The sequence below is a fragment of the Narcine bancroftii genome, chromosome 11 (genome assembly GCF_036971445.1).
Source record: "Narcine bancroftii isolate sNarBan1 chromosome 11, sNarBan1.hap1, whole genome shotgun sequence".
Taxonomy (NCBI): domain Eukaryota; kingdom Metazoa; phylum Chordata; class Chondrichthyes; order Torpediniformes; family Narcinidae; genus Narcine; species Narcine bancroftii.
In genome coordinates, this window is record NC_091479.1 from 55,967,137 (window position 1) to 55,992,297 (window position 25,161).

Sequence of the window (25,161 nt, forward strand, 5' to 3'; positions counted from 1 at the left end):
AGTAGTGGGGTAATGGTGGCTCTGTGTAGTGGGGTAATGGTGGCTCTGGGTAGTGGGGTTACAGTGGCACTGGGTGGTGGGGTTACGGCGGCTCTGGGTAGTGGGGTTACGGCGGCTCTAGATGGTGGGGTTACGGCGGTTCTGGGTGGTGGGGTTATGGCAGCTCTAGATGGTGGGGTTAAGACACCTCTGGGTGGTGGGGTTACGGCGGCTCTGGGTAGTGTGGTTAGAGAGGCTCTGGGTAGTGGGGTTACGGTGGCTCTGGGTTGTGGGGTTACGGTGGCTCTGGGTAGTGTGGTTAGAGAGGCTCTGGGTAGAGGGGTTACGGTGGCTCTGGGAAGTGGGATTATGGTAGCTCTGGGTCATGGGGTTACAGTGGCTCTGGGTATTGGGATTAAGGTGGCTCTGGGTAGTGGAGTTACGGTGTCTCTGGGTAGAGGGGTTACGACGGCTCTGGGTAGTGGGGTTACGGTGGTTCTGGGTCATGGGGTTACGGTGGCACTCGGTAATGGGGTTACAGTGGCGCTGGGTCATGGGTGTTACGGTGGCTCTGGGTAGTGGGTGTTACGGCGACTCTGGGTAGAGGGGTTACGACGGCTCTGGGTAGTGGGGTTACGGTGGTTCTGGGTCGTGGGGTTATGGTGGCACTCGGTAATGGGGTTACAGTGGCGCTGGGTCATGGGTGTTATGGTGGCTCTGGGTAGTGGGGTTACGGTGGCTCTGGGTAGTGTGGTTAGAGAGGCTCTGGGTAGAGGGGTTACGGTCGCTCTGGGTAGTGGGTTTATGGTAGCTCTGGGTCATGGGGTTACAGTGGCTCTGGGTATTGGGATTAAGGTGGCTCTGGGTAGTGGAGTTACGGTGTCTCTGGGTAGAGGGGTTACGACGGCTCTGGGTAGTGCGGTTACGGTGGTTCTGGGTCGTGGGGTTACGGTGGCACTCGGTAATGGGGTTACAGTGGCGCTGGGTCATGGGTGTTACGGAGGCTCTGGGTAGTGGGATTAAGGTGGCTCTGGGTAGTGGGGTTACATTGGCTCTGGGAAGTCGGGTTACATTGACCCTGGGTAGTGGTGTTACGGTGGCTCAGGGAAGTGGGGCTACGGTGATTCTGGGTAGTGGGGATACGGTGCCTCTGTGTAGTGGGGTAATGGTGGCTCTGGGTGGTGGGGTTACGGTGGCATTGGGTGGTGGGGTTACGGCGGTTCTAGATGGTGGGGTTACGGCGGTTCTGTGTGGTGGGGTTATGGCAGCTCTAGATGGTGGGGTTAAGACCCCTCTGGGTGGTGGATTTACGGCGGCTCTGGCTGGTGGGGTTATGGCGGCTCTGGATAGTGGGGTTACGGTGGCTCTGGGTCGTGGGGTTATGACGGCTCTGGGTCGTGGGGTTCCGGTGGCTCTGGGTCGTGGGGTTACAGTGGCTCTGGGTCGTGGGGTTACGACGGCTCTGGGTAGTGGGGTTCCGGCTGCTCTGTGTCGTGGAGTTACGGCGGCTCTGGGTCTTGGGGTTATGACGGCTCTGGGTCTTGGGGTTACGTCGGCTCTGGGTAGTGGGGTTACGTTGACTCTGGGTAGTGGGGTTGCGGTGGCTCTGGGTAGTGGGGTTACGGTGTCTTTGGGTAGTGGGGTTACGGTGGCTCTCTGTAGTGGTGTTAAGGTGGCTCTCGGTAGTGGTGTTACGGTGGCTCTGGGTACTGGGGGTTATAGCGGCTCTTGGTAGTGGGGTTACGTCGGCTGAGGGTGGTGGGGTTACGGCGGCTGTGGGTCGTGGGGTTACGGTGGCTCTGGGTCGTGGGGTTACGGCGGTTGTGCGTCATGGAGTTACGGCGGCTCTGGGTCTTGGGGGTTGAGGCGGCTCTTGGTAGTGGGATTACGGTGGCTCTGGGTAGTAGGGTTATGGTGGCTCTGGGTAGTGGGGTTACGGCGGTTCTCGGTGGTGGGGTTATGGCAGCTCTAGATGGTGGAGTTAAGACCCCTCTGGGTGGTGGGGTTACGGCAGCTCTGGCTAGTGGGGTTACAGCGGCTCTGGGTCGTGGGGTTACGACGGCTCTGGGTCGTGGGGTTCCGGCGGCTCTGTGTCGTGGAGTTACGGCGGCTCTGGATCTTGGGGTTACGGCGGCTCTGGGTCTTGGGGTTACGGTGGCTCTGGGTAGTGGGGTTACGGTGACTCTAGGTAGTGGGGTTACGGTGGCTCTGGGTAGTGGGGTTACATTGGCTCTGGGTAGTCGGGTTACGGTGACCCTGGGTAGTGAGGTTACGGTGGCTCTGGGAATTGGGGCTACGGTGATTCTGGGTAGTGGGCATACGGTGCCTCTGTGTAGTGGGGTAATGGTGGCTCTGGGTAGTGGGGTTACGGTGGCACTGGGTGGTGGGCTTTCGGCGGCTCTGGGTAGTGGGGTTACGGCGGCTCTAGATGGTGGGGTTACGGCGGCTCTGGGTAGTGTGGTTAGAGAGGCTCTGGGTAGATGGGTTACGGTGGCTCTGGGTAGTGGGATTATGGTAGCTCTGGGTCGTGGGGTTACAGTGGCTCTGAGAAGTGGGGCTACGGTGATTCTGGGTAGTGGGGATACAGTGCCTCTGAGTAGTGGGGTAATGGTGGCTCTGTGTAGTGGGGTAATGGTGGCTCTGGGTAGTGGGGTTACAGTGGCACTGGGTGGTGGGGTTACGGCGGCTCTGGGTAGTGGGGTTACGGCGGCTCTAGATGGTGGGGTTACGGCGGTTCTGGGTGGTGGGGTTATGGCAGCTCTAGATGGTGGGGTTAAGACACCTCTGGGTGGTGGGGTTACGGCGGCTCTGGGTAGTGTGGTTAGAGAGGCTCTGGGTAGTGGGGTTACGGTGGCTCTGGGTTGTGGGGTTACGGTGGCTCTGGGTAGTGTGGTTAGAGAGACTCTGGGTAGAGGGGTTACGGTGGCTCTGGGAAGTGGGATTATGGTAGCTCTGGGTCATGGGGTTACAGTGGCTCTGGGTATTGGGATTAAGGTGGCTCTGGGTAGTGGAGTTACGGTGTCTCTGGGTAGAGGGGTTACGACGGCTCTGGGTAGTGGGGTTACGGTGGTTCTGGGTCGTGGGGTTACGGTGGCACTCGGTAATGGGGTTACAGTGGCGCTGGGTCATGGGTGTTACGGTGGCTCTGGGTAGTGGGTGTTACGGCGACTCTGGTTAGAGGGGTTACGACGGCTCTGGGTAGTGGGGTTACGGTGGTTCAGGGTCGTGGGGTTATGGTGGCACTCGGTAATGGGGTTACAGTGGCGCTGGGTCATGGGTGTTACGGTGGCTCTGGGTAGTGGGGTTACGGTGGCTCTGGGTAGTGTGGTTAGAGAGGCTCTGGGTAGAGGGGTTACGGTCGCTCTGGGTAGTGGGATTATGGTAGCTCTGGGTCATGGGGTTACAGTGGCTCTGGGTATTGGGATTAAGGTGGCTCTGGGTAGTGGAGTTACGGTGTCTCTGGGTAGAGGGGTTACGACGGCTCTGGGTAGTGGGGTTACGGTGGTTCTGGGTCGTGGGGTTACGGTGGCACTCGGTAATGGGGTTACAGTGGCGCTGGGTCATGGGTGTTACGGTGGCTCTGGGTAGTGGGTGTTACGGCGACTCTGGGTAGAGGGGTTACGACGGCTCTGGGTAGTGGGGTTACGGTGGTTCTGGGTCGTGGGGTTACGGTGGCACTCGGTAATGGGGTTACAGTGGCGCTGGGTCATGGGTGTTACGGAGGCTCTGGGTAGTGGGATTAAGGTGGCTCTGGGTAGTGGGGTTACATTGGCTCTGGGAAGTCGGGTTACATTGACCCTGGGTAGTGGTGTTACGGTGGCTCAGGGAAGTGGGGCTACGGTGATTCTGGGTAGTGGGGATACGGTGCCTCTGTGTAGTGGGGTAATGGTGGCTCTGGGTGGTGGGGTTACGGTGGCATTGGGTGGTGGGGTTACGGCGGTTCTAGATGGTGGGGTTACGGCGGTTCTGGATAGTGGGGTTACGGTGGCTCTGGGTCGTGGGGTTATGACGGCTCTGGGTTGTGGGGTTCCGGTGGCTCTGGGTCGTGGGGTTACAGTGGCTCTGGGTCGTGGGGTTACGACGGCTCTGGGTAGTGGGGTTCCGGCTGCTCTGTGTCGTGGAGTTACGGCGGCTCTGGGTCTTGGGGTTATGACGGCTCTGGGTCTTGGGGTTACGTCGGCTCTGGGTAGTGGGGTTACGTTGACTCTGGGTAGTGGGGTTGCGGTGGCTCTGGGTAGTGGGGTTACGGTGTCTTTGGGTAGTGGGGTTACGGTGGCTCTCTGTAGTGGTGTTAAGGTGGCTCTGGGTAGTGGTGTTACGGTGGCTCTGGGTACTGGGGGTTACAGCGGCTCTTGGTAGTGGGGTTACGTCGGCTCAGGGTGGTGGGGTTACGGCGGCTGTGGGTCGTGGGGTTACGGCGGCTCTGGGTCGTGGGGTTACGGCGGTTGTGCGTCATGGAGTTACGGCGGCTCTGGGTCTTGGGGGTTGAGGCGGCTCTTGGTAGTGGGATTACGGTGGCTCTGGGTAGTAGGGTTATGGTGGCTCTGGGTAGTGGGGTTACGGCGGTTCTGGGTGGTGGGGTTATGGCAGCTCTAGATGGTGGAGTTAAGACCCCTCTGGGTGGTGGGGTTACGGCAGCTCTGACTAGTGGGGTTACAGCGGATCTGGGTCATGGGGTTACGACGGCTCTGGGTCGTGGGGTTCCGGCAACTCTGTGTCGTGGAGTTACGGCGGCTCTGGATCTTGGGGTTACGGCGGATCTGGGTCTTGGGGTTATGGTGGCTCTGGGTAGTGGGGTTACGGTGACTCTAGGTATTGGGATACGGTGGCTCTGGGTAGTGGGGTTACGGTGTCTTTGGGTAGTGGGGTTACGGTGGCTCTTGGTAGTGGCTCTGTGTAGTGGTGTTACGGTGGCTCTGGGTACTGTGGGTTACAGTGGCTCTTGGTAGTGGGGTTACATCGGCTCTGGGCGGTGGGGTTACGGCGGCTGTGGGTCGTGCGGTTACGGCGGCTCTGGGTCGTGTGGTTACGGCGACTGTGCGTCATGGATTTACGGCGGCTCTGGGTCTTGGGGGTTAAGGCGGCTCTTGGTAGTGGGATTACGGTGGCTCTGGGAGTGGGGTTATGGTGGCACTCGGTAATGGGGTTACAGTGGCGCTGGGTCATGGGTGTTACGGTGGCTCTGGGTAGTGGGGTTACGGTGGCACTGGGTCGTGTGGTTAGAGAGGCTCTGGGTAGAGGGGTTACGGTGGCTCTGGGTAGTGGGATTATGGTAGCTCTGGGTCATGGGGTTACAGTGGCTCTGGGTATTGGGATTAAGGTGGCTCTGGGTAGTGGAGTTACGGTGTCTCTGGGTAGAGGGGTTACGACGGCTCTGGGTAGTGGGGTTACGGTGGTTCTGGGTCGTGGGGTTACGGTGGCACTCGGTAATGGGGTTACAGTGGCGCTGGGTCATGGGTGTTACGGTGGCTCTGGGTAGTGGGTGTTACGGCGACTCTGGGTAGAGGGGTTACGACGGCTCTGGGTAGTGGGGTTACGGTGGTTCTGGGTCGTGGGGTTACGGTGGCACTCGGTAATGGGGTTACAGTGGCGCTGGGTCATGGGTGTTACGGAGGCTCTGGGTAGTGGGATTAAGGTGGCTCTGGGTAGTGGGGTTACATTGGCTCTGGGAAGTCGGGTTACAGTGACCCTGGGTAGTGGTGTTACGGAGGCTCTGGGTAGTGAGGATACGGTGGCTCTGGGTAGTGGGGTTACGGTGGCTCTAGGTGGTGGGGTTACGGTGGCTCTGGGTGGTGGGGTTACGGTGGCTCTGGGTAGTGGCGTTACGGTGGCTCTGGGTAGTGGGGTTACGGTGGCTCTGGGTAGTGAGGTTATGGTGTCTCTGGGTAGAGGGGTTACGACTGCTCTGGGTAGTGGGGTTACGGTGGTTCTGGGTCATGGTGTTACAGTGGCGCTGGGTCATGGGTGTTACGGTGGCTCTGGGTAGTGGGTGTTACGGCGACTCTGGGTAGAGGGGTTACGACGGCTCTGGGTAGTGGGGTTACGGTGGCTCTGGGTAGTGGGATTAAGGTAGCTCTGGGTAGTGGGGTTACATTGGCTCTGGGTAGTCGGGTTACGGTGACCCTGGGTAGTGAGGTTACGGTGGCTCTGGGAATTGGGGCTACGGTGATTCTGGGTAGTGGGCATACGGTGCCTCTGTGTAGTGGGGTAATGGTGGCTCTGGGTGGTGGGGTTACGGTGGCATTGGGTGGTGGGGTTACGGCGGTTCTAGATGGTGGGGTTACGGCGGTTCTGGGTGGTGGGGTAATGGCAGCTCTAGATGTTGGGTTTAAGACCCCTCTGGGTGGTGGGGTTACGGCGGCTCTGGCTGGTGGGGTTATGGCGGCTCTGGATAGTGGGGCTACGGTGGCTCTGGGTCGTGGGGTTATGACGGCTCTGGGTCGTGGGGTTCCGGTGGCTCTGGGTCGTGGGGTTACAGTGGCTCTGGGTCGTGGGGTTACGACGGCTCTGGGTAGTGGGGTTACGGTGTCTTTGGGTAGTGGGGTTACTGTGGCTCTCTGTAGTGGTGTTAAGGTGGCTCTGGGTAGTGGTGTTACGGTGGCTCTGGGTACTGGGGGTTACAGCGGCTCTTGGTAGTGGGGTTACGTCGGCTCAGGGTGGTGGGGTTACGGCGGCTGTGGGTCGTGGGGTTACGGCGGCTCTGGGTCGTGGGGTTACGGCGGTTGTGCGTCATGGAGTTACGGCGGCTCTGGGTCTTGGGGGTTGAGGCGGCTCTTGGTAGTGGGATTACGGTGGCTCTGGGTAGTAGGGTTATGGTGGCTCTGGGTAGTGGGGTTACGGCGGTTCTGGGTGGTGGGGTTATGGCAGCTCTAGATGGTGGAGTTAAGACCCCTCTGGGTGGTGGGGTTACGGCAGCTCTGGCTAGTGGGGTTACAGCGGCTCTGGGTCGTGGGGTTACGACGGCTCTGGGTCGTGGGGTTCCGGCGGCTCTGTGTCGTGGAGTTACGGCGGCTCTGGATCTTGGGGTTACGGCGGCTCTGGGTCTTGGAGTTACGGTGGCTCTGGGTAGTGGGGTTACGGTGACTCTAGGTAGTGGGGTTACGGTGGCTCTGGGTAGTGGGGTTACGGTGTCTTTGGGTAGTGGGGTTACGGTGGCTCTTGGTAGTGGCTCTGTGTAGTGGTGTTACGGTGGCTCTGGGTACTGTGGGTTACAGCGGCTCTTGGTAGTGGGGTTACATCGGCTCTGGGCGGTGGGGTTACGGCGGCTGTGGGTCGTGCGGTTACGGCGGCTCTGGGTCGTGTGGTTACGGCGACTGTGCGTCATGGAGTTACGGCGGCTCTGGGTCTTGGGGGTTAAGGCGGCTCTTGGTAGTGGGATTACGGTGGCTCTGGGAGTGGGGTTATGGTGGCTCTGGGTAGTGGGGTTATGGTGGCTCTGGGTAGTGCGGTTACGGTGGCTCTGGGTAGTGGGGTTACATTGGCTCTGGGTAGTCGAGTTACGGTGACCCTGGGTAGTGAGGTTACGGTGGCTCTGGGAATTGGGGCTACGGTGATTCTGGGTAGTGGGAATACGGTGCCTCTGTGTAGTGGGGTAATGGTGGCTCTGGGTAGTGGGGTTACGGTGGCACTGGGTGGTGGGGTTACGGCGGCTCTGGGTAGTGGGGTTACTGCGGCTCTAGATGGTGGGGTTACGGCAGCTCTGGGTAGTGTAGTTAGAGAGGCTCTGGGTAGATGGGTTACGGTGGCTCTGGGTAGTGGGATTATGGTAGCTCTGGGTCGTTGGGATACAGTGGCTCTGAGAAGTGGGGATACGGTGATTCTGGGTAGTGGGGATACAGTGCCTCTGTGTAGTGGGGTAATGGTGGCTCTGTGTAGTGGGGTAATGGTGGCTCTGGGTAGTGGGGTTACAGTGGCACTGGGTGGTGGGGTTACGGCGGCTCTGGGTAGTGGGGTTACGGCGGCTCTAGATGGTGAGGTTACGGCGGTTCTGGGTGGTGGGGTTATGGCAGCTCTAGATGGTGCGGTTAAGACCCCTCTGGGTGGTGGGGTTACGGCGGCTCTGGGTAGTGTGGTTAGAGAGGCTCTGGGTAGTGGGGTTACAGTGGCTCTGGGTTGTGGGGTTACGGGGCTCTGGGTAGTGTGGTTAGAGAGGCTCTGGGTAGAGGGGTTACGGTGGCTCTGGGTAGTGGGATTATGGTAGCTCTGGGTCATGGGGTTACAGTGGCTCTGGGTATTGGGATTAAGGTGGCTCTGGGTAGTGGAGTTACGGTGTCTCTGGGTAGAGGGGTTACGACGGCTCTGGGTAGTGGGGTTATGGTGGTTCTGGGTCGTGGGGTTACGGTGGCACTCGGTAATGGGGTTACAGTGGCGCTGGGTCATGGGTGTTACGGTGGCTCTGGGTAGTGGGTGTTACGGCGACTCTGGGTAGAGGGGTTACGACGGCTCTGGGTAGTGGGGTTACGGTGCTTCTGGGTCGTGGGGTTACGGTGGCACTCGGTAATGGGGTTACAGTGGCGCTGGGTCATGGGTGTTACGGTGGCTCTGGGTAGTGGGGTTACATTGGCTCTGGGAAGTCGGGTTACGCTGACCCTGGGTAGTGGTGTTACGGTGGCTCTGGGAAGTGGGGCTACGGTGATTCTGGGTAGTGGGGATACGGTGCCTCTGTGTAGTGGGGTAATGGTGGCTCTGGATAGTGGGGTTACGGTGGCACTGGGTGGTGGGGTTACGGCGGCTCTGGATAGTGGGTTTACGGCGGCTCTAGATGGTGGGGTTACGGCAGTTCTGGGTGGTGGGGTTATGGCAGCTCTAGATGGTGGGGTTAAGACCCCTCTGGGTGGTGGGGTTACAGTGGCTCTGGGTATTGGGATTAAGGTGGCTTTGGGTAGTGGAGTTACGGTGTCTCTGGGTAGAGGGGTTACGACGGCTCTGGGTAGTGGGGTTACGGTGGTTCTGGGTCGTGGGGTTATGGTGGCACTCGGTAATGGGGTTACAGTGGCGCTGGGTCATGGGTGTTACGGTGGCTCTGGGTAGTGTGGTTAGAGAGGCTCTGGGTAGAGGGGTTACGGTGGCTCTGGGTAGTGGGATTATGGTAGCTCTGGGTCATGGGGTTACAGTGGCTCTGGGTATTGGGATTAAGGTGGCTCTGGGTAGTGGAGTTACGGTGTCTCTGGGTAGAGGGGTTACGACGGCTCTGGGTAGTGGGGTTACGGTGGTTCTGGGTCGTGGGGTTACGGTGGCACTCGGTAATGGGGTTACAGTGGCGCTGGGTGATGGGTGTTACGGTGGCTCTGGGTAGTGGGTGTTACGGCAACTCTGGGTAGAGGGGTTACGACGGCTCTGGGTAGTGGGGTTACGGTGGTTCTGGGTCGTGGGGTTACGGTGGCACTCGGTAATGGGGTAACAGTGGCGCTGGGTCATGGGTGTTACGGAGGATCTGGGTAGTGGGATTAAGGTGGCTCTGGGTAGTGGGGTTACATTGGCTCTGGGAAGTCGGGTTACAGTGACCCTGGGTAGTGGTGTTACGGTGGCTCTGGGAAGTGGGGCTACGGTGATTCTGGGTAGTGGGGATACGGTGCCTCTGTGTAGTGGGGTAAAGGTGGCTCTGGGTGGTGGGGTTACGGTGGCATTGGGTGGTAGGGTTACGGCGGTTCTAGATGGTGGGGTTACGGTGGTTCTGGGTGGTGGGGTTATGGCAGCTCTAGATGGTGGGGTTAAGACCCCTCTGGGTGGTGGGGTTACGGTGGCTCTGGCTGGTGGGATTATGGCGGCTCTGGATAGTGGGGTTACGGTGGCTCTGGGTCGTGGGGTTATGACGGCTCTGGGTCGTGGGGTTCCGGTGGCTCTGGGATGTGGGGTTACGCCGGCTCTGGGTTGTGGGGTTACAGCGGCTCTGGGTCGTGGGGTTACAGTGGCTCTGGGTCATGGGGTTACGACGGCTCTGGGTAGTGGGGTTCCGGCTGCTCTGTGTCGTGGAGTTACGGCGGCTCTGGGTCTTGGGGTTATGACGGCTCTGGGTCTTGGGGTTACGTCGGCTCTGGGTAGTGGGGTTACGTTGACTCTGGGTAGTGGGGTTGCGGTGGATCTGGGTAGTGGTGTTACGGTGTCTTTGGGTAGTGGGGTTACGGTGGCTCTGGGTAGTGGGGTTAAGGTGGCTCTGGGTAGTGGTGTTACGGTGGCTCTGGGTACTGGGGGTTACAGCGGCTCTTGGTAGTGGGGTTACGTCGGCTCAGGGTGGTGGGGTTACGGCGGCTGTGGGTCGTGGGGTTACGGCGGCTCTGGGTCGTGGGGTTACGGCGGTTTTGCGTCATGGAGTTACGGCGGCTCTGGGTCTTGGGGGTTGAGGCGGCTCTTGGTAGTGGGATTACGGTGGCTCTGGGTAGTAGGGTTATGGTGGCTCTGGGTAGTGGGGTTACGGCGGTTCTGGGTGGTGGGGTTATGGCAGCTCTAGATGGTGGAGTTAAGACCCCTCTGGGTGGTGGGGTTACGGCAGCTCTGGCTAGTGGGGTTACAGCGGCTCTGGGTCGTGGGGTTACGACGGCTCTGGGTCTTGGGGTACCGGCGGCTCTGTGTCGTGGAGTTACGGCGGCTCTGGGTCTTGGGGTTACGGCGGCTCTGGGTCTTGGGGTTACGGTGGCTCTGGGTAGTGGGGTTACGGTGACTCTAGGTAGTGGGGTTACGGTGGCTCTGGGTAGTGGGGTTACGGTGTCTTTGGGTAGTGGGGTTACGGTGGCTCTTGGTAGTGGCTCTGGGTAGTGGTGTTACGGTGGCTCTGGGTACTGTGGGTTACAGCGGCTCTTGGTAGTGGGGTTACATCGGCTCTGGGCGGTGGGGTTACGGCGGCTGTGGGTCGTGGGGTTACGGCGGCTCTGGGTCGTGTGGTTACGGCGACTGTGCGTCATGGAGTTACGGCGGCTCTGGGTCTTGGGGGTTAAGGCGGCTCTTGGTAGTGGGATTACGGTGGCTCTGGGAGTGGGGTTATGGTGGCTATGGGTAGTGGGGTTATGGTGGCTCTGGGTAGTGCGGTTACGGTGGCTCTGGGTAGTGGGGTTACATTGGCTCTGGGTAGTCGGGTTACGGTGACCCTGGGTAGTGAGGTTACGGTGGCTCTGGGAATTGGGGCTACGGTGATTCTGGGTAGTGGGGATACGGTGCCTCTGTGTAGTGGGGTAATGGTGGCTCTGGGTAGTGGGGTTACGGTGGCACTGGGTGGTGGGGTTACGGCGGCTCTGGGTAGTGGGGTTACGGCGGCTCTAGATGGTGGGGTTACGGCGGCTCTGGGTAGTGGGGTTAGAGAGGCTCTGGGTAGATGGGTTACGGTGGCTCTGGGTAGTGGGATTATGGTAGCTCTGGGTCGTGGGGTTACAGTGGCACTGAGAAGTGGGGCTACGGTGATTCTGGGTAGTGGGGATACAGTGCCTCTGTGTAGTGGGGTAATGGTGGCTCTGGGTAGTGGGGTTACGGTGGCACTGGGTGGTGGGGTTACGGCGGCTCTGGGTAGTGGGGTTACGGCGGCTCTAGATGGTGGGGTTACGGCGGCTCTGGGTAGTGTAGTTAGAGAGGCTCTGGGTAGATGGGTTACGGTGGCTCTGGGTAGTGGGATTATGGTAGCTCTGGGTCGTGGGGTTACAGTGGCTCTGAGAAGTGGGGCTACGATGATTCTGGGTAGTGGGGATACAGTGCCTCTGTGTAGTGGGGTAATGGTGGCTCTGTGTAGTGGGGTAATGGTGGCTCTGGGTAGTGGGGTTACAGTGGCACTGGGAGGTGGGGTTACGGCGGCTCTGGGTAGTGGGGTTACGGCGGCTCTAGATGGTGGGGTTACGGTGGTTCTGGGTGGTGGGGTTATGGCAGCTCTAGATGGTGCGGTTAAGACCCCTCTGGGTGGTGGGGTTACGGCGGCTCTGGGTAGTGTGGTTAGAGAGGCTCTGGGTAGTGGGGTTACGGTGGCTCTGGGTAGTGTGGTTAGAGAGGCTCTGGGTCATGGGGTTACAGTGGCTCTGGGTATTGGTATTAAGGTGGCTCTGGGTAGTGGAGTTACGGTGTCTCTGGGTAGAGGGGTTATGGTGGTTCTGGGTCGTGGGGTTACGGTGGCACTCGGTAATGGGGTTACAGTGGCGCTGGGTCATGGGTTTTACGGTGGCTCTGGGTAGTGGGTGTTACGGCGACTCTGGGTAGAGGGGTTACGACGGCTCTGGGTAGTGGTGTTACGGTGGCTCTGGGAAGTGGGGCTACGGTGATTCTGGGTAGTAGGGATACGGTGCCTCTGTGTAGTGGGGTAATGGTGGCTCTGGGCAGTGGGGATACGGTTGCACTGGGTGGTGGGGTTACGGCGGCTCTGGGTAGTGTGGTTAGAGAGGCTCTGGGTAGAGGGGTTACGGTGCCTCTGGGTAGTGGGGTTACAGCGGCTCTGGGTCATGGGGTTACAGTGGCTCAGGGTCGTGGGGTTACGACAGCTCTGTGTCTTGGGGTTACGGTGGCTCTGGGTAGTGGGGTTACGATGACTCTGGGTAGTGGGGTTACGGTGGCTCTGGGTAGTGGGGTTACGGTGTCTTTGGGTAGTGGGGTTACGGTGGCTCTTGGTAGTGGCTCTGGGTAGTGGTGTTACGGTGGCTCTGGGTACTGTGGGTTACAGCGGCTCTTGGTAGTGGGGTTACATCGGCTCTGGGCGGTGGGGTTACGGCGGCTGTGGGTCGTGGGGTTACGGCGGCTCTGGGTCGTGTGTTTACGGCGACTGTGCGTTATGGAGTTACGGCGGCTCTGGGTCTTGGGGGTTAAGGCGGCTCTTGGTAGTGGGATTACGGTGGCTCTGGGAGTGGGGTTATGGTGGCTCTGGGTAGTGGGGTTATGGTGGCTCTGGGTAGTGCGGTAACGGTGGCTCTGGGTAGTGGAGTTACATTGGCTCTGGGTAGTCGGGTTACGGTGACCCTGGGTAGTGAGGTTATGGTGGCTCTGGGAATTGGGGCTACGGTGATTCTGGGTAGTGGGGATACGGTGCCTCTGTGTAGTGGGGTAATGGTGGCTCTGGGTAGTGGGGTTACGGTGGCACTGGGTGGTGGGGTTACGGCGGCTCTGGGTAGTGGGGTTACGGCGGCTCTAGATGGTGGGGTTACGGCGGCTCTGGGTAGTGTGGTTAGAGAGGCTCTGGGTAGATGGGTTACGGTGGCTCTGGGTAGTGGGATTATGGTAGCTCTGGGTCGTGGGGTTACAGTGGCTCTGAGAAGTGGGGCTACGGTGATTCTGGGTAGTGGGGATACAGTGCCTCTATGTAGTGGGGTAATGGTGACTCTGTGTAGTGGGGTAATGGTGGCTCTGGGTAGTGGGGTTACAGTGGCACTGGGTGGTGGGGTTACGGCGGCTCTGGGTAGTGGGGTTACGGCGGCTCTAGATGGTGGGGTTACGGCGGTTCTGGGAGGTGGGGTTATGGCAGCTCTAGATGGTGGAGTTAAGACCCCTCTGGGTGGTTGGGTTACGGCAGCTCTGGCTAGTGGGGTTACAGCGGCTCTGGGTCGTGGGGTTAGAGAGGCTCTGGGTAGTGGGGTTACGGTGGCTCTGGGTTGTGGGGTTACGGTGGCTCTGGGTAGTGTGGTTAGAGAGGCTCTGGGTAGAGGGGTTACGGTGGCTCTGGGTAGTGGGATTATGGTAGCTCTGGGTCATGGGGTTACAGTGGCTCTGCGTATTGGGATTAAGGTGGCTCTGGGTAGTGGAGTTACGGTGTCTCTGGGTAGAGGGGTTACGACGGCTCTGGGTAGTGGGGTTATGGTGGTTCTGGGTCGTTTGGTTACGATGGCACTCGGTAATGGGGTTACAGTGGCGCTGGGTCATGGGTGTTACGGTGGCTCTGGGTAGTGGGTGTTACGGCGAATCTGGGTAGAGGGGTTACGACGGCTCTGGGTAGTGGGGTTACGGTGGTTCTGGGTCGTGGGGTTACGGTGGCACTCGGTAATGGGGTTACAGTGGCGCTGGGTCATGGGTGTTACGGTGGCTCTGGGTAGTGGGATTAAGGTGGCTCTGGGTAGTGGGGTTACATTGGCTCTGGGAAGTCGGGTTACGGTGACCCTGGGTAGTGGTGTTACGGTGGCTCTGGGAAGTGGGGCTACGGTGATTCTGGGTAGTGGGGATACGGTGCCTCTGTGTAGTGGGGTAATGGTGGCTCTGGGTAGTGGGGTTACGGTGGCACTGGGTGGTGGGGTTACTGCGGCTCTGGGTAGTGTGGTTAGAGAGGCTCTGGGAAATGGGGTTACGGTGGCTCTGGGTTGTGGGGTTACGGTGGATCTGGGTAGTGTGGTTAGAGAGGCTCTGGGTAGAGGGGTTATGGTGGCTCTGGGTTGTGGGGTTACGGTGGCTCTGGGTAGTGTGGTTAGAGAGGCTCTGGGTAGAGGGGTTACGGTGGCTCTGGGTAGTGGGATTATGTTAGCTCTGGGTCATGGGGTTACAGTGGCTCTGCGTATTGGGATTAAGGTGGCTCTGGGTAGTGGAGTTACGGTGTCTCTGGGTAGAGGGGTTACGACGGCTCTGGGTAGTGGGGTTATGGTGGTTCTGGGTCGTTGGGTTACGGTGGCACTCGGTAATGGGGTTACAGTGGCGCTGGGTCATGGGTGTTACGGTGGCTCAGGGTAGTGGGTGTTACGGCGAATCTGGGTAGAGGGGTTACGACGGCTCTGGGTAGTGGGGTTACGGTGGTTCTGGGTCGTGGGGTTACGGTGGCACTCGGTAATGGGGTTACAGTGGCGCTGGGTCATGGGTGTTACGGTGGCTCTGGGTAGTGGGATTAAGGTGGCTCTGGGTAGTGGGGTTACATTGGCTCTGGGAAGTCGGGTTACGGTGACCCTGGGTAGTGGTGTTACGGTGGCTCTGGGAAGTGGGGCTACGGTGATTCTGGGTAGTGGGGATACGGTGCCTCTGTGTAGTGGGGTAATGGTGGCTTTGGGTAGTGGGGTTACGGTGGCACTGGGTGGTGGGGTTACGGTGGCACTGGGTAGTGGGGTTACGGCGGCTCTAGATGGTGGGGTTACGGCGGCTCTGGGTAGTGTGACTAGAGTGGCTCTGGGTAGATGGGTTACGGTGGCTCTGGGTAGTGGGATTATGGTAGCTCTGGGTCGTGGGGTTACAGTGGCTCTGAGAAGTGGGGCTATGGTGATTCTGGGTAGTGGGGATACAGTGCCTCTGTGTAGTGGGGTAATGGTGACTCTGTGTAGTGGGGTAATGGTGGCTCTGGGTAGTGGGGTTACAGTGACACTGGGTGGTGGGGTTACGGCGGCTCTGGGTAGTGGGGTTACGGCGGCTCTAGATGGTGGGGTTACGGTGGTTCTGGGTGGTGGGGTTATGGCAGCTCTAGATGGTGCGGTTAAGACCCCCCTGGGTGGTGGGGTTACGGCGGCTCTGGGTAGTGTGGTTAGAGAGGCTCTGGGTAGTGGGGTTACGGTGGCTCTGGGTTGTGGGATTACGGTGGCTCTGGGTAGTGTGGTTAGATAGGCTCTGGGTAGAGGGGTTACGGTGGCTCTGGGTAGTGGGATTATGGTAGCTCTGGGTCATGGGGTTACAGTGGCTCTGGGTATTGGGATTAAGGTGGCTCTGGGTAGTGGAGTTACGGTGTCTCTGGGTAGAGGGGTTACGACGGCTCTGGGTAGTGGGGTTATGGTGGTTCTGGGTCGTTTGGTTACGGTGGCACTCGGTAATGGGGTTACAGTGGCGCTGGGTCATGGGTGTTACGGTGGCTCTGGGTAGTGGGTGTTACGGCGAATCTGGGTAGAGGGGTTATGACGGCTCTGGGTAGTGGGGTTACGGTGGTTCTGGGTCGTGGGGTTACGGTGGCACTCGGTAATGGGGTTACAGTGGCGCTGGGTCATGGGTGTTACGGTGGCTCTGGGTAGTGGGATTAAGGTGGCTCTGGGTAGTGGGGTTACATTGGCTCTGGGAAGTCGGGTTACGGTGACCCTGGGTAGTGGTGTTACGTTGGCTCTGGGAAGTGGGGCTACGGTGATTCTGGGTAGTGGGGATACGGTGCCTCTGTGTAGTGGGGTAATGGTGGCTCTGGGTGGTGGGGTTACGGTGGCATTGGGTGGTGGGGTTACGGCGGTTCTAGATGGTGGGGTTACGGCGGTTCTGGGTGGTGGGGTTATGGCAGCTCTAGATGTTGGGTTTAAGACCCCTCTGGGTGGTGGGGTTACGGCGGCTCTGGCTGGTGGGGTTATGGCGGCTCTGGATAGTGGGGTTACGGTGGCTCTGGGTCGTGGGGTTATGACGGCGCTGGGTCGTGGGGTTCCGGTGGCTCTGGGTCGTGGGGTTACAGTGGCTCTGGGTCGTGGGGTTACGACGGCTCTGGGTAGTGGGGTTACGGTGTCTTTGGGTAGTGGGGTTAATGTGGCTCTCTGTAGTGGTGTTAAGGTGGCTCTGGGTAGTGGTGTTACGGTGGCTCTGGGTACTGGGGGTTACAGCGGCTCTTGGTAGTGGGGTTACGTCGGCTCAGGGTGGTGGGGTTACGGCGGCTGTGGGTCGTGGGGTTACGGCGGCTCTGGGTCGTGGGGTTACGGCGGTTGTGCGTCATGGAGTTACGGCGGCTCTGGGTCTTGGGGGTTGAGGCGGCTCTTGGTAGTGGGATTACGGTGGCTCTGGGTAGTAGGGTTATGGTGGCTCTGGGTAGTGGGGTTACGGCGGTTCTGGGTGGTGGGGTTATGGCAGCTCTAGATGGTGGAGTTAAGACCCCTCTGGGTGGTGGGGTTACGGCAGCTCTGGCTAGTGGGGTTACAGCGGCTCTGGGTCGTGGGGTTACGACGGCTCTGGTTCGTGGGGTTCCGGCGGCTCTGTGTCGTGGAGTTACGGCGGCTCTGGATCTTGGGGTTACGGCGGCTCTGGGTCTTGGAGTTACGGTGGCTCTGGGTAGTGGGGTTACGGTGACTCTAGGTAGTGGGGTTACGGTGGCTCTGGGTAGTGGGGTTACGGTGTCTTTGGGTAGTGGGGTTACGGTGGCTCTTGGTAGTGGCTCTGTGTAGTGGTGTTACGGTGGCTCTGGGTACTGTGGGTTACAGCGGCTCTTGGTAGTGGGGTTACATCGGCTCTGGGCGGTGGGGTTACGGCGGCTGTGGGTCGTGCGGTTACGGCGGCTCTGGGTCGTGTGGTTACGGCGACTGTGCGTCATGGAGTTACGGCGGCTCTGGGTCTTGGGGGTTAAGGCGGCTCTTGGTAGTGGGATTACGGTGGCTCTGGGAGTGGGGTTATGGTGGCTCTGGGTAGTGGGGTTATGGTGGCTCTGGGTAGTGCGGTTACGGTGGCTCTGGGTAGTGGGGTTACATTGGCTCTGGATAGTCGAGTTACGGTGACCCTGGGTAGTGAGGTTACGGTGGCTCTGGGAATTGGGGCTACGGTGATTCTGGGTAGTGGGAATACGGTGCCTCTGTGTAGTGGGGTAATGGTGGCTCTGGGTAGTGGGGTTACGGTGGCACTGGGTGGTGGGGTTACGGCGGCTCTGGGTAGTGGGGTTACTGCGGCTCTAGATGGTGGGGTTACGGCAGCTCTGGGTAGTGTAGTTAGAGAGGCTCTGGGTAGATGGGTTACGGTGGCTCTGGGTAGTGGGATTATGGTAGCTCTGGGTCGTGGGGATACAGTGGCTCTGAGAAGTGGGGCTACGGTGATTCTGGGTAGTGGGGATACAGTGCCTCTGTGTAGTGGGGTAATGGTGGCTCTGTGTAGTGGGGTAATGGTGGCTCTGGGTAGTGGGGTTACAGTGGCACTGGGTGGTGGGGTTACGGCGGCTCTGGGTAGTGGGGTTACGGCGGCTCTAGATGGTGAGGTTACGGCGGTTCTGGGTGGTGGGGTTATGGCAGCTCTAGATGGTGCGGTTAAGACCCCTCTGGGTGGTGGGGTTACGGCGGCTCTGGGTAGTGTGGTTAGAGAGGCTCTGGGTAGTGGGGTTACAGTGGCTCTGGGTTGTGGGGTTACGGGGCTCTGGGTAGTGTGGTTAGAGAGGCTCTGGGTAGAGGGGTTACGGTGGCTCTGGGTAGTGGGATTATGGTAGCTCTGGGTCATGGGGTTACAGTGGCTCTGGGTATTGGGATTAAGGTGGCTCTGGGTAGTGGAGTTACGGTGTCTCTGGGTAGAGGGGTTACGACGGCTCTGGGTAGTGGGGTTATGGTGGTTCTGGGTCGTGGGGTTACGGTGGCACTCGGTAATGGGGTTACAGTGGCGCTGGGTCATGGGTGTTACGGTGGCTCTGGGTAGTGGGTGTTACGGCGACTCTGGGTAGAGGGGTTACGACGGCTCTGGGTAGTGGGGTTACGGTGGTTCTGGGTCGTGGGGTTACGGTGGCACTCGGTAATGGGGTTACAGTGGCGCTGGGTCATGGGTGTTACGGTGGCTCTGGGTAGTGGGGTTACATTGGCTCTGGGAAGTCGGGTTACGCTGACCCTGGGTAGTGGTGTTACGGTGGCTCTGGGAAGTGGGGCTACGGTGATTCTGGGTAGTGGGGATACGGTGCCTCTGTGTAGTGGGGTAATGGTGGCTCTGGGTAGTGGGGTTACGGTGGCACTGGGTGGTGGGGTTACGGCGGCTCTGGATAGTGGGTTTACGGCGGCTCTAGATGGTGGGGTTACGGCAGTTCTGGGTGGTGGGGTTATGGCAGCTCTAGATGGTGGGGTTAAGACCCCTCTGGGTGGTGGGGTTACAGTGGCTCTGGGTATTGGGATTAAGGTGGCTTTGGGTAGTGGAGTTACGGTGTCTCTGGGTAGAGGGGTTACGACGGCTCTGGGTAGTGGGGTTACGGTGGTTCTGGGTCGTGGGGTTATGGTGGCACTCGGTAATGGGGTTACAGTGGCGCTGGGTCATGGGTGTTACGGTGGCTCTGGGTAGTGTGGTTAGAGAGGCTCTGGGTAGAGGGGTTACGGTGGCTCTGGGTAGTGGGATTATGGTAGCTCTGGGTCATGGGGTTACAGTGGCTCTGGGTATTGGGATTAAGGTGGCTCTGGGTAGTGGAGTTACGGTGTCTCTGGGTAGAGGGGTTACGACGGCTCTGGGTAGTGGGGTTACGGTGGTTCTGGGTCGTGGGGTTACGGTGGCACTCGGTAATGGGGTTACAGTGGCGCTGGGTGATGGGTGTTACGGTGGCTCTGGGTAGTGGGTGTTACGGCAACTCTGGGTAGAGGGGTTACGACGGCTCTGGGTAGTGGGGTTACGGTGGTTCTGGGTCGTGGGGTTACGGTGGCACTCGGTAATGGGGTTACAGTGGCGCTGGGTCATGGGTGTTACGGAGGATCTGGGTAGTGGGATTAAGGTGGCTCTGGGTAGTGGGGTTACATTGGCTCTGGGAAGTCGGGTTACAGTGACCCTGGGTAGTGGTGTTACGGTGGCTCTGGGAAGTGGGGCTACGGTGATTCTGGGTAGTGGGGATACGGTGCCTCTGTGTAGTGGGGTAATGGTGGCTCTGGGTGGTGGGGTTACGGTGGCATTGGGTGGTAGGGTTACGGCGGTTCTAGATGGTGGGGTTACGGTGGTTCTGGGTGGTGGGGTTATGGCAGCTCTAGATGGTGGGGTTAAGACCCCTCTGGGTGGTGGGGTTACGGTGGCTCTGGCTGGTGGGATTATGGCGGCTCTGGATAGTGGGGTTACGGTGGCTCTGGGTCGTGGGGTTATGACGGCTCTGGGTCGTGGGGTTCCGGTGGCTCTGGGATGTGGGGTTACGCCGGCTCTGGGTTTTGGGGTTACAGCGGCTCTGGGTCGTGGGGTTACAGTGGCTCTGGGTCATGGGGTTACGACGGCTCTGGGTAGTGGGTTCCGGCTGCTCTGTGTCGTGGAGTTACGGCGGCTCTGGGTCTTGGGGTTATGACGGCTCTGGGTCTTGGGGTTACGTCGGCTCTGGGTAGTGGGGTTACGTTGATTCTGGGTAGTGGGGTTGCGGTGGATCTGGGTAGTGGTGTTACGGTGTCTTTGGGTAGTGGGGTTACGGTGGCTCTGGGTAGTGGGGTTAAGGTGGCTCTGGGTAGTGGTGTTACGGTGGCTCTGGGTACTGGGGGTTACAGCGGCTCTTGGTAGTGGGGTTACGTCGGCTCAGGGTGGTGGGGTTACAGCGGCTGTGGGTCGTGGGGTTACGGCGGCTCTGGGTCGTGGGGTTACGGCGGTTTTGCGTCATGGAGTTACGGCGGCTCTGGGTCTTGGGGGTTGAGGCGGCTCTTGGTAGTGGGATTACGGTGGCTCTGGGTAGTAGGGTTATGGTGGCTCTGGGTAGTGGGATTATGGTAGCTCTGGGTCGTGGGGTTACAGTGGCTCTGAGAAGTGGGGCTACGATGATTCTGGGTAGTGGGGATACAGTGCCTCTGTGTAGTGGGGTAATGGTGGCTCTGTGTAGTGGGGTAATGGTGGCTCTGGGTAGTGGGGTTACAGTGGCACTGGGTGGTGGGGTTACGGCGGCTCTGGGTAGTGGGGTTACGGCGGCTCTAGATGGTGGGGTTACGGTGGTTCTGGGTGGTGGGGTTATGGCAGCTCTAGATGGTGCGGTTAAGACCCCTCTGGGTGGTGGGGTTACGGCGGCTCTGGGTAGTGTGGTTAGAGAGGCTCTGGGTAGTGGGGTTACGGTGGCTCTGGGTAGTGTGGTTAGAGAGGCTCTGGGTCATGGGGTTACAGTGGCTCTGGGTATTGGTATTAAGGTGGCTCTGGGTAGTGGAGTTACGGTGTCTCTGGGTAGAGGGGTTATGGTGGTTCTGGGTCGTGGGGTTACGGTGGCACTCGGTAATGGGGTTACAGTGGCGCTGGGTCATGGGTTTTACGGTGGCTCTGGGTAGTGGGTGTTACGGCGACTCTGGGTAGAGGGGTTACGACGGCTCTGGGTAGTGGTGTTACGGTGGCTCTGGGAAGTGGGGCTACGGTGATTCTGGGTAGTAGGGATACGGTGCCTCTGTGTAGTGGGGTAATGGTGGCTCTGGGCAGTGGGGATACGGTTGCACTGGGTGGTGGGGTTACGGCGGCTCTGGGTAGTGTGGTTAGAGAGGCTCTGGGTAGAGGGGTTACGGTGCCTCTGGGTAGTGGGGTTACAGCGGCTCTGGGTCATGGGGTTACAGTGGCTCAGGGTCGTGGGGTTACGACAGCTCTGTGTCTTGGGGTTACGGTGGCTCTGGGTAGTGGGGTTACGATGACTCTGGGTAGTGGGGTTACGGTGGCTCTGGGTAGTGGGGTTACGGTGTCTTTGGGTAGTGGGGTTACGGTGGCTCTTGGTAGTGGCTCTGGGTAGTGGTGTTACGGTGGCTCTGGGTACTGTGGGTTACAGCTGCTCTTGGTAGTGGGGTTACATCGGCTCTGGGCGGTGGGGTTACGGCGGCTGTGGGTCGTGGGGTTACGGCGGCTCTGGGTCGTGTGTTTACGGCGACTGTGCGTCATGGAGTTACGGCGGCTCTGGGTCTTGGGGGTTAAGGCGGCTCTTGGTAGTGGGATTACGGTGGCTCTGGGAGTGGGGTTATGGTGGCTCTGGGTAGTGGGGTTATGGTGGCTCTGGGTAGTGCGGTAACGGTGGCTCTGGGTAGTGGAGTTACATTGGCTCTGGGTAGTCGGGTTACGGTGACCCTGGGTAGTGAGGTTATGGTGGCTCTGGGAATTGGGGCTACGGTGATTCTGGGTAGTGGGGATACGGTGCCTCTGTGTAGTGGGGTAATGGTGGCTCTGGGTAGTGGGGTTACGGTGGCACTGGGTGGTGGGGTTACGGCGGCTCTGGGTAGTGGGGTTACGGCGGCTCTAGATGTTGGGGTTACGGCGGCTCTGGGTAGTATGGTTAGAGAGGCTCTGGGTAGATGGGTTACGGTGGCTCTGGGTAGTGGGATTATGGTAGCTCTGGGTCGTGGGGTTACAGTGGCTCTGAGAAGTGGGGCTACGGTGATTCTGGGTAGTGGGGATACAGTGCCTCTATGTAGTGGGGTAATGGTGACTCTGTGTAGTGGGGTAATGGTGGCTCTGGGTAGTGGGGTTACAGTGGCACTGGGTGGTGGGGTTACGGCGGCTCTGGGTAGTGGGGTTACGGCGGCTCTAGATGGTGGGGTTACGGCGGTTCTGGGTGGTGGGGTTATGGCAGCTCTAGATGGTGGAGTTAAGACCCCTCTGGGTGGTTGGGTTACGGCAGCTCTGGCTAGTGGGGTTACAGCGGCTCTGGGTCGTGGGGTTAGAGAGGCTCTGGGTAGTGGGGTTACGGTGGCTCTGGGTTGTGGGGTTACGGTGGCTCTGGGTAGTGTGGTTAGAGAGGCTCTGGGTAGAGGGGTTACGGTGGCTCTGGGTAGTGGGATTATGGTAGCTCTGGGTCATGGGGTTACAGTGGCTCTGCGTATTGGGATTAAGGTGGCTCTGGGTAGTGGAGTTACGGTGTCTCTGGGTAGAGGGGTTACGACGGCTCTGGGTAGTGGGGTTATGGTGGTTCTGGGTCGTTTGGTTACGATGGCACTCGGTAATGGGGTTACAGTGGCGCTGGGTCATGGGTGTTACGGTGGCTCTGGGTAGTGGGTGTTACGGCGAATCTGGGTAGAGGGGTTACGACGGCTCTGGGTAGTGGGGTTACGGTGGTTCTGGGTCGTGGGGTTACGGTGGCACTCGGTAATGGGGTTACAGTGGCGCTGGGTCATGGGTGTTACGGTTGCTCTGGGTAGTGGGATTAAGGTGGCTCTGGGTAGTGGGGTTACATTGGCACTGGGAAGTCGGGTTACGGTGACCCTGGGTAGTGGTGTTACGGTGGCTCTGGGAAGTGGGGCTACGGTGATTCTGGGTAGTGGGGATACGGTGCCTCTGTGTAGTGGGGTAATGGTGGCTCTGGGTAGTGGGGTTACGGTGGCACTGGGTGGTGGGGTTACTGCGGCTCTGGGTAGTGTGGTTAGAGAGGCTCTGGGAAATGGGGTTACGGTGGCTCTGGGTTGTGGGGTTACGGTGGCTCTGGGTAGTGTGGTTAGAGAGGCTCTGGGTAGAGGGGTTACGGTGGCTCTGGGTAGTGGGATTATGTTAGCTCTGGGTCATGGGGTTACAGTGGCTCTGCGTATTGGGATTAAGGTGGCTCTGGGTAGTGGAGTTACGGTGTCTCTGGGTAGAGGGGTTACGACGGCTCTGGGTAGTGGGGTTATGGTGGTTCTGGGTCGTTGGGTTACGGTGGCACTTGGTAATGGGGTTACAGTGGCGCTGGGTCATGGGTGTTACGGTGGCTCAGGGTAGTGGGTGTTACGGCGAATCTGGGTAGAGGGGTTACGACAGCTCTGGGTAGTGGGGTTACGGTGGTTCTGGGTCGTGGGGTTACGGTGGCACTCGGTAATGGGGTTACAGTGGCGCTGGGTCATGGGTGTTACGGTGGCTCTGGGTAGTGGGATTAAGGTGGCTCTGGGTAGTGGGGTTACATTGGCTCTGGGAAGTCGGGTTACGGTGACCCTGGGTAGTGGTGTTACGGTGGCTCTGGGAAGTGGGGCTACGGTGATTCTGGGTAGTGGGGATACGGTGCCTCTGTGTAGTGGGGTAATGGTGGCTTTGGGTAGTGGGGTTACGGTGGCACTGGGTGGTGGGGTTACGGTGGCACTGGGTAGTGGGGTTACGGCGGCTCTAGATGGTGGGGTTACGGCGGCTCTGGGTAGTGTGGCTAGAGTGGCTCTGGGTAGATGGGTTACGGTGGCTCTGGGTAGTGGGATTATGGTAGCTCTGGGTCGTGGGGTTACAGTGGCTCTGAGAAGTGGGGCTATGGTGATTCTGGGTAGTGGGGATACAGTGCCTCTGTGTAGTGGGGTAATGGTGACTCTGTGTAGTGGGGTAATGGTGGCTCTGGGTAGTGGGGTTACAGTGACACTGGGTGGTGGGGTTACGGCGGCTCTGGGTAGTGGGGTTACGGCGGCTCTAGATGGTGGGGTTACGGTGGTTCTGGGTGGTGGGGTTACGGCGGCTCTGGGTAGTGTGGTTAGAGAGGCTCTGGGTAGTGGGGTTACGGTGGCTCTGGGTTGTGGGATTACGGTGGCTCTGGGTAGTGTGGTTAGATAGGCTCTGGGTAGAGGGGTTACGGTGGCTCTGGGTAGTGGGATTATGGTAGCTCTGGGTCATGGGGTTACAGTGGCTCTGGGTATTGGGATTAAGGTGGCTCTGGGTAGTGGAGTTACGGTGTCTCTGGGTAGAGGGGTTACGACGGCTCTGGGTAGTGGGGTTATGGTGGTTCTGGGTCGTTTGGTTACGGTGGCACTCGGTAATGGGGTTACAGTGGCGCTGGGTCATGGGTGTTACGGTGGCTCTGGGTAGTGGGTGTTACGGCGAATCTGGGTAGAGGGGTTATGACGGCTCTGGGTAGTGGGGTTACGGTGGTTCTGGGTCGTGGGGTTACGGTGGCACTCGGTAATGGGGTTACAGTGGCGCTGGGTCATGGGTGTTACGGTGGCTCTGGGTAGTGGGATTAAGGTGGCTCTGGGTAGTGGGGTTACATTGGCTCTGGGAAGTCGGGTTACGGTGACCCTGGGTAGTGGTGTTACGTTGGCTCTGGGAAGTGGGGCTACGGTGATTCTGGGTAGTGGGGATACGGTGCCTCTGTGTAGTGGGGTAATGGTGGCTCTGGGTGGTGGGGTTACGGTGGCATTGGGTGGTGGGGTTACGGCGGTTCTAGATGGTGGGGTTACGGCGGTTCTGGGTGGTGGGGTTATGGCAGCTCTAGATGTTGGGTTTAAGACCCCTCTGGGTGGTGGGGTTACGGCGGCTCTGGCTGGTGGGGTTATGGCGGCTCTGGATAGTGGGGTTACGGTGGCTCTGGGTCGTGGGGTTATGACGGCTCTGGGTCGTGGGGTTCCGGTGGCTCTGGGTCGTGGGGTTACAGTGGCTCTGGGTCGTGGGGTTACGACGGCTCTGGGTAGTGGGGTTACGGTGTCTTTGGGTAGTGGGGTTACTGTGGCTCTCTGTAGTGGTGTTAAGGTGGCTCTGGGTAGTGGTGTTACGGTGGCTCTGGGTACTGGGGGTTACAGCGGCTCTTGGTAGTGGGGTTACGTCGGCTCAGGGTGGTGGGGTTACGGCGGCTGTGGGTCGTGGGGTTACGGCGGCTCTGGGTCGTGGGGTTACGGCGGTTGTGCGTCATGGAGTTACGGCGGCTCTGGGTCTTGGGGGTTCAGGCGGCTCTTGGTAGTGGGATTACGGTGGCTCTGGGTAGTAGGGTTATGGTGGCTCTGGGTAGTGGGGTTACGGCGGTTCTGGGTGGTGGGGTTATGGCAGCTCTAGATGGTG

General features: G+C 59.5%; 1 protein-coding gene across 1 annotated transcript in view; it reads right to left on the reverse strand.

Moving 5' to 3' along the window:
* Positions 1 to 25,161, reverse strand: part of LOC138745210 (serine/arginine repetitive matrix protein 2-like) — a 190,770-nt gene that overhangs the window by 158,670 nt on the left and 6,939 nt on the right. Inside the window, exons 5-10 of the mRNA XM_069902273.1 lie at positions 21,197 to 21,395; positions 17,023 to 17,174; positions 12,630 to 12,779; positions 10,790 to 10,915; positions 7,216 to 7,365; positions 4,938 to 5,087 (exon numbers count right to left, since the gene is read on the reverse strand). Coding sequence (XP_069758374.1) covers positions 4,938 to 5,087; positions 7,216 to 7,365; positions 10,790 to 10,915; positions 12,630 to 12,779; positions 17,023 to 17,174; positions 21,197 to 21,395 — 927 coding nt within the window. The remainder of the gene's footprint in view (positions 1 to 4,937; positions 5,088 to 7,215; positions 7,366 to 10,789; positions 10,916 to 12,629; positions 12,780 to 17,022; positions 17,175 to 21,196; positions 21,396 to 25,161) is intronic.